Here is an 8,694-nt window from a genome sequence, read left to right as displayed (position 1 = left end):
AAAATCGGAAATTAAAATTGTTGAAGTTAGCAATCTGTGAAATATATTTTAAAACTAAAACAAAGAGTGTAGAAAAATAATATGAGCTTATTTAATTGTTTTATTTGTAATAAATATTATTAATTTTTATCAAATTAATTTAAAATAAATTTTTAAAGAGCAACATGGATAACATAATTAATATATCAATAATTATATATTTAGTGATAATCTAATTTTAAAATTGTTCAGATCTTTCATTAAAAAAATGTTATTGAAACATTCTATTTTTTGTGCGAATTGTAGTAATTGAAATCTAATTCAATTCTCATCATAAGTAAAAAGCACATTATAGAGTACGTATACTATATTAATTCAAATTTTAATTTTTAAATTTATGTTTTTGATTAAGACTTATTTTATTAAGGCGAAAGAAAGGATCTTAGGGGCAATGAGGGGAATAAATTGCGCTGTTTACGATAATACAATTTATTAAATAAATTCTCCTGATCGTCGTTACGTTTGCTTTACATTTATACAAAATTGGAAAAAGAATTTTCTTCATATTACTGAGATTCATTCGTTTTATTATTTGCATTCAGCGATGCAAATGCAACCCCATTTCTCGAATAGTCACTAGGTATTTATGTATGTACAAAGTAGTTAACGCGTGGTGCATGAGCAATATTTACAATTCTATTTACAACAACCTCCAACCTTTTCAAGACAGGCAACATTGGCACAGATGAATTTTTTAACAGATTTGTGAGCCTTTACTTCTTTAAACTAATACTGTAAAGCCAATGGCGATCTCTCTCTCTCTCTCTCTCTCTCTCTCTCTCTCTCTCTCTCTCTCTTCGAGATCATTTTAAGATCATTTATCCACATATTGCAATTGCATTGTAATTTTTAAGTCTGCCCTTTTCGCGCAGCCAAAAAAAATCATTCCTCGGGATACGAGATTCGATAACAGATCCTTTCAGTGATTTCTAATCGGTATCGAACGTTACTGCTCTCATTCCCTCGCGGGATGCTGAGCGATTGCGTGATGAGATGTCAGCCCGGGATGAGACAGCATTCCTACGGAATAAAGTCCCGCGGGAGTTAAGATTCCCGGGTGTGAGCCGTAGAGCGCCGTATGATGCTGTCTTACAGCTGACATTCTCAACTTCTCGATTTCTGCTTCTTGCAAACGCTTCGCCTTGGCACGTCGGTTCTGAAACCAGATCTTCACCTGCAACAATAAATCAATTCGACTTTACAACGGCGTATTTTAATGTGAGTTCCGACACGATGATTAATATGGAATATAACGATCGATGTATAATAGCTTCCAAATTCATACGTGTTGCAAACGAGTAACGTTATATCAACGTAGAAAGAATACACAGAGAAATAATTGAATGCATAAACTAACTTTACACAAATTTTTAACAAAAATACAAAAAATAATTTATTTTCAAATCTGGAATAAATGCAGGCTAAAAAGTTTATTAAAAGGTACGAATAATAATGTCTGTGATGCTATCCATTAATATTGACTAGATATATCAACACAAAATTTGCCGGTTTGACGTTAATTTAGAGTACGGGAGTAATAAATTGCACCAGTTTTACGGCATCGTATAATTTTGTTCGACCGTTGGAATTTGCAGCTCGAACACTTGGCATCGCGTGTAAAATCTTTAAAATAAATTGGAAGGTAGAGCACATTAAATTCCATTTAAATGTCACTTTTGGGATATAATTTTGGCAAACGGCATATTTATGACATCGCGATAAAGTCTAAGAGAGGAACTGATAAATAATCCGCGATATCGTGGCGACGCATCTGCGGCTATAAACAAACCGTTATCCCTCCCTATAATTTTATCGACGTCTATCTTAATCGAATAATCGACGTTGTTGTCGGATCGTTTCGAAGCGGCAGCCTGCGCGGAAATTAACTCATACGATTCGCGCTTTACCGTGTTCGTATGCGCGAAGGCACGCGAAATGCGTTTCGGAAATCACTGCCAGAGAATCGGGATCTCAGCCGGAGATAATTGGTCGGTCATCGCGTGCTATTGCGGAACGCGTTACAGGCAATTTGTAGTCTATTAATAAAATTACCGTCCTCTTTACTTTGTATCGCTGGTACGGGTAGCGCGCATTTACGCGCGCTAATTACCGCGCATCTGGCAGCGCCGTACAGTTACTATGACTAAGCTGTGACAGACATGCACAAACTGTTTTGACTCGTGAATGGCACCCGGCTGGCTCCGAGGAAATAAAAGCGGCGAAAGATATGCGAGAAGCGTATACCAATGCCAGTTTGAGAGTCTAGTCGCATGAAATCAGTTGCCACGCCGCATCTCGAAAAAACCACGATCTTCACGGCGGATCGGATATTAATGTGCTAATTTGATTGCATAACGAGTGAAGAATTTAAGATATTCGATAAAATTTCCAATTCTGGTTCTCCGTCAAGCTATCTCTATAAACTCTTGTAATAATTATAATAAGCTTATAATAATTTACAATAAACTAGCAATAAATTTAAGACGGTTGTAGAATAAACGCCGGTAGGAGTTGAACAAGTTTATAGTTTATTCGCTAATTAGTGCTAATAAGCGAAATGATGCTGGTATCTTAGAGAAATTTATTTTTAATCTTAAAAGAGAATTAGCCATGTCTTACTACTGAATATTTATGACTACATTTAAATTTATAAACTTTAAAATTATGCCGTGTGACGCAGCGTAACTATCAAGAGGATTTTGATATCAAATTTAGCATTCCGTCAACTTGTACACGAAGCAATAAATAGTAGATTTTTACCTGTGTCTCCGTGAGGTGCAATGACGACGAGAACTCTGCCCTCTCGGCGACGCTCAAGTACTGCCTCTCTCTGAACTTCTTCTCGAGGGCTAGCAACTGCTGGGTCGTGAAGGGCGTTCTGGGCTTTCGGTTTGGCTTGTGCTTCCTCAGGTTGCACTTAATCTTGGCTGGCTCGCCGTTCTCTGAAAGAAAAAAGGAACACGCTTTCAGTCCAAGTGCATGTTGCGCACGAGAACAGCGACGAGCATTATGCTCGTACGAACAAACTGACGGACAGATATCTCGCGAAGGTGTTCCGCGGGATAGGTAGGCCAACGGAGGAAAGGGCCCGAGACCGCAATGTCCCGTTTTTGTCGGCCTCGAACCGACGGAATAGCCCGGCAAGGGCAAACGCGTCTTTTTAGGGTGCAATTCATAATTTTTCCGTCGGAACGGCGCCGCAAACTGGCCTCATTACTTTTTTGCTGTCCGACCGCAAAATTCCGGCCGCGAATTGTTTCTACACGGCCCGGCAGCGGCTACCACTCGCATAAGAGTGTCGATCGTAACGCCTGCTCGCGCGAAGAAAGACGTCGTTGGTGAGCTTGGTATTCTTCGCTCGCTGCTTAGAAAAAGACACGACCGCAGTATCGGTTAATTGCGCCTATACGGTTCGATGGTTAATATTGCATTATTTTGCTAACCATGGTAGTAAGATTTTATGATTCAATAGGAGTAGATATACTTAATTTCTTTAGATAAATCCGGATTTTATTAGTATCATTTTGTTGGATTAATATCAAACGAGAAGAAATCTCGTAAAATTCTTAAAGTTCATTACATTACAAGAATTTAGATGATGCAGATAAAAAATTATTTTCAAATTTTATGAATTCTTATGAATAACTAATTAAGAAATTAATATGAAAAATGCAAAGAAAATTTTGCGCTCTTTAAATAATTTACAATACTTTTTAATTGTTTCTAAATAAAATCCAAAACAGTTATTTCTTCATTTTCATCCTCAATACATAGTTCGAGACAAAATAATTATGTATAATATAGATATTTTTTCTAAAAGCTCAATGTACAGAGAATATCGTCTATCCCTCCACGCCACGTTCAGATAATCGAGGACGCGTCAAGCTACTACGGAGCAGAAAGGAATACAGGGAGTCCGCCGCGGTATCGGAATATATCGGTTATATTCCTCGAGATTTGTCTCGAGACAATTGACAGATTTGTAGAGCGGAGGTGAACAGCTTCTGTACCGAAGCAGCGAGCCGAGATCACGACGAGACAAAAGGCCACATCGTCGTCGTCTTGGCAGTTGCCGTTTCTGAATTTCAAATTCGTCGTCGGAACCGCCCTTCGCTCGCCTCCTCTCGCCTTGTTCTCATCCTTCCTCCCTGTCGCTGTTCCAAGATTCTCTACGCATCAGCCCGGACTTATAGCACGCTAGTATGCGCCATGCTCGATCCTACTTCGGAATTGTCCTTTGTATACGTTCCTCACCGCACGCTAAGGGTTCCAATTAGTCTCGGCATCCGGTGATCTCTCCGCGTCGCGGGGCCACCAAAAACGCGGGGGCCAATTTCAATCCGATGTTACCGATCGAGAATGTGCATTCGAAATAATTAGCTGATTCCGCCGAGATAAGCTTGTTCCACGAATGCAACGATCATCGGACGCAGTGCAAACTGGAAAGGAAGGATCGTGAACGGTTGGGTGTCTTTTATTGCATTGCATAACGATCGAAAGGATTAACGTTCTCGATATAATCGTGCTCGATTTCCTCACTGCGCCTGTGTATTTGTAGCAATTTCAATCTGGACAAAGTTACGAACAAAGTGAATAATGACGTAAAAACCATTATTTTGGAATTACATTATTTCTGATAAGAAATCATATCTTTATTTTAAAAAATTATTATCATTTCTAATTCATATAGCTATGTAAAATGAATAATAATAGGAAAAATTTACAATTGATTTTAAGAAATATAAAAAAATTTCTTAATAATTTCCTATGTTTAAAATATAATATGAACTTTATGAATTTTTTGTATCATCAAATTTTAGCAAAAGTATCATATGTTCTTTTTTCAATATAATATTCAAATTATATCAGAAAGCATTTTTAGGAGAATTGTGTATTGTTTATAATTGTCTGTACAACTTAAAGATAAAACTGCTTAAATTTCGCGACATTTGTACCACCAGTAAATTTTTTTACGGTACAGAATCACTTATTTAAGATAATCATGATAAAAGAACGATGGCGTAAAACTTTGAAGGGGTGCGCCGATCTGTGAAAATACCCTCTACGAGAGTTCATATTTCAGAATTATGGCATTTTGCCCGTATCATATATTTCACACGGGATCTTATTTGAGAATTATTTGTGTTTACAAGTAGCTATTTTTATTCTCGGGATAAATTTTCATGTATTCTTATCTATATTTCTTTAATATACGTAAATATTAATTCAACTAATTATTAGCAACAGATATATATCTTCAATATATCTTCAATTTAAATTTTTTAATTAAAAAGATAAAGTAAATATAAACTTTTGAAATTCTTTAATGCTTTTTAGATATACATTACCTATATATTTGTTATAAAAATTAATCTAAAAATTTATAAAAAATTGATAAAGTATTTACGCAGATATTATGTTACAAATAAATTGTACGTAAAAGAAAGTTTTGCATTAAAAAGAAACGTCTAAAAAAATATTCATACAGTAAATAGTTAACGTTTAGAGACAAACAAGCCAATTAAATTTAGAAATGATTAAATGATAAAATGTTTGAAGAGCATTGAGGCAGATTTTATTGCGTAACAATATTAGATAAATATTTTATCTACGAATCACAAGAGAGTTCTTTCATAACAATCGTTTATCAAGCGAGAATACGTTGAGAATTGTTTGGCCCGATCGAGCGACGGTAGGCTATCGTTCCAGCAGTGGCCGAAACGGCCGTTAGAGAATCAATTTTTGTTCGCCGATTGCGCGATTTGTCTCGGAACGCCTTTCGATAATCACCCATTGTTTCGTTAAAAAATCCACAAGCTAGTTAAGTTCAGTCCTGCGTTTCTAGTCCTTTGTTTTCTTGACGAGACAAAATGATGACTCAAATTGCCTCTTCAACAATCGTCTTTTGTAATCCGTAAATCGTTTAACGTAATTAGCGTTAGAGGTGATATCATTTATTTACAATCGTGTCAAGTAGTTAAAGACGTTATATGTCGGTTGGTGCTAATTATTTATGTTAGAATTAGAGAATTACGATTCAGAAACTTGTAGAAAATTATTAAATTGTTATAAGCTGTTGTAAAATCGTAAACAGAAAGTACATTTGCGTGATTATTACCACGAGATAGTCTTCTGCGAGGCTTATGTTCAGAATATCATCACGTTCAATATTACGTATCGATAAGGAGTAAAGTTGTCTGGATTCTATATAGCAGCGAGAAATTGCCATCCGTAAACCACGTCTGTAACCGCGTAATCGCTTTAGCCGCAATGAACCATGAAAAGAATCTGCCGAGAAACACAAAGGCGATTGGCACTCCGCCAAAGCTTAAAGACAATCGCAAACACAGTTGTCGTCACACGGCCAAATAGCTCGGCTCTTTTGAGATTAACGTTAGAACGATCAAATGATTAATGACTATTTAATGAAACGATTAATGGCTACTTAGGAGAACTATTATTCGGAACATAAAAGAAAATGAGATTTCTCTGTCAAATATCATGTTCTTTTCTGTAGTATCATCAATATATAGAGATTAGAATGTTTAGATATAAATGAGGACATCAAATTAGTCGAATTATTATGATTAATTCATCATTCTAGCGTTAATATTTCAAACAAAAACAATATTTCAAAAATACATATAGAATGCGAAAATATCAAAGTTGACATTTACCGTTTAGAGGAGCATGATGAGAGAAATGAGAAGGGAAGAATGTAGCCGTGGCCGCGGCCGCCGCAACTGCATTCTGATGTCCGCCGCCCCAAACTGCAGAGTGAAAACCAGGCGGGATCTCCGGGATACCGCCGATGGTGGCAAAACCGCCGAGATAGGCCGGTGTCGGCCTAATAGGGGTTGGGCTGGACGGATGCTGAAGATCCTCCACGTCAACCAGTCTGCTCTCGTCGTCCTCTTCGATATCATCCGTTTCTGAACACCTCGAGCGGGCTTCGCCGTGGGAGCTGCTTCTCGGTGATTGCGAACCGGCATCCTGATGGTTGCCGATGATCTTCGGAGACGAGGAACAACCTACTATGGGTTCCGGTGTAGTACTGACGTCCGTGGATGGATGCATGCGATAGTCGATGCTACCAGAGGTCGATCGTCTGCCGGGTGACTCGATATTGCAGGCATAGTCGATCGCTTCGTGATACCTCGGTGGTGTTCTGGATTCCGAAGTATTGTGAGGAGAGGTACAATGAATCAATCTGGTTTCTTGATTGAGGTTGGGCGACGATGACAAAATATATCTCGACGTTTTGAAATCGCACGGATGCTTCAACATACGAGGTTCCTGTCGAATCGGGTACGAGACGATCGGTGACGATCTGGGTGATGTTAGGATCGCGTTCTGCCTCGTCGAGGAATCCGACGTTTTTCTGGTGTCCGCTAGCAGAGCCGCGACGGAGAAACTCAATCGATGAGCCGGTTTGGGACTTGCCTGCAATGCCTGAGCCTCATCTGGCGAGTCCGGACTGGTCGATGCAGGCGTCACCGGCGAGGTCATCCTTATTACTGTCATTCTTAGACGTCAATCGATCACGTTCGTATCGATTAGCACTGGTGAGATCCGCAATAACGGTGCCTTGATATCTGTAGTCTGAGAACTATCCGCTCATTCCGCGACGGACGATAGAAGCTCGACGTAGTTCACTACTTCACGAATGACTCTTCACTGACTCGCACATAGTTTCTTACGAATTCGGAATCCGGAGTTTGCTCGAAGAGTTCGCCGACGGTCAACTTCAAATTAGGACGCGCGCGAGGCACATCGATCACACCAGGGACTCGACGTTTGACAACTCTCGTGGATCAATGATCGTTGACCAGCAGCTCTGGATAGCCTCTAGCCAAGCCGAGCTCTCCGTGTGGACTGAGTTTGACCGCTTAGCCAGCACCGCCCTGATTTTTCGTTTTGCCTTCGGCTAAGCGTTCGTGGTGGGGTCGAACACTCGTCGACGGAAGAGCGGTCTCTTCGTGGAAGTGGGGAATCCGGGCGATAGAGCGAGAAGGAGAGGATCAGAATGGGGCGAGGCTGGGAACTACTAACGGGGGCATTCCTCGCGACGCTCCGCCCCGTGGCTGGAACCCAGGAGCAGGAGGAATTATCTATACAGCGATTTTTGTACCGAGGGATAAGTTTCTCTCGTGCAAATGCGACGTGCCGTCACGGAGCGAGAGCGGCGCGGTAAGGGGACGGCGACGAGGGAAAGATTTAATCGCCACTCGCTTTACTACGTCGGAGACGGTAATGAGCGCAATTGAGCAATTAGGCGGGGTGATTAAGATTGAAAAAAAAAATTAAGAGCGCGGATGAGATAGTTTTCAATTGTCGGTGCATTAAATAACACCGATAATGCGAAGAGACTATATTTGGATTAGTCGATACAAAATGTCGTTATAAAGTAAACAACACAACATTTTAATTTTTTTATCGCACTATCTTTTTGATAAATACTTCGATAGCTTAATCATTCTTTTAAGAAAAATTTGGAGAATTTAATTATAAAGATAATGTTGAAAACACAACATCGTTTTTAATTTTTTTGCGAGAAGAAAAGGAAATAACAAGCTTGTTATTTGTTTTGCGATTAATTTTTAGTCAACAGATTTGATTTGAAGTAAAATTGGATTCGTGATTTTAAATTCGGCA

General features: G+C 39.1%; 1 protein-coding gene across 1 annotated transcript; it reads right to left on the bottom strand.

Moving 5' to 3' along the window:
• Positions 1 to 462: 462 nt before the first annotated feature.
• Positions 463 to 7,944, bottom strand: LOC112463332 (muscle segmentation homeobox-like). The gene is made up of 3 exons (XM_025029687.1): positions 6,717 to 7,944; positions 2,800 to 2,981; positions 463 to 1,213 (listed from the first exon to the last, which is right to left on the bottom strand). Exons 1-3 carry the CDS (start codon positions 7,561 to 7,563, stop codon positions 995 to 997), a joined length of 1,248 nt encoding a protein of 415 aa, XP_024885455.1. The 5' UTR covers positions 7,564 to 7,944; the 3' UTR covers positions 463 to 994.
• Positions 7,945 to 8,694: the final 750 nt, after the last annotated feature.

Source organism: Temnothorax curvispinosus, unplaced genomic scaffold (assembly GCF_003070985.1).
Source record: "Temnothorax curvispinosus isolate PA1 unplaced genomic scaffold, ASM307098v1 QBEX01013138.1, whole genome shotgun sequence".
Taxonomy (NCBI): domain Eukaryota; kingdom Metazoa; phylum Arthropoda; class Insecta; order Hymenoptera; family Formicidae; genus Temnothorax; species Temnothorax curvispinosus.
The sequence above is the reverse complement of the archived record's forward strand: the minus strand, read 5'-3'. Positions and strand labels throughout refer to the sequence as shown.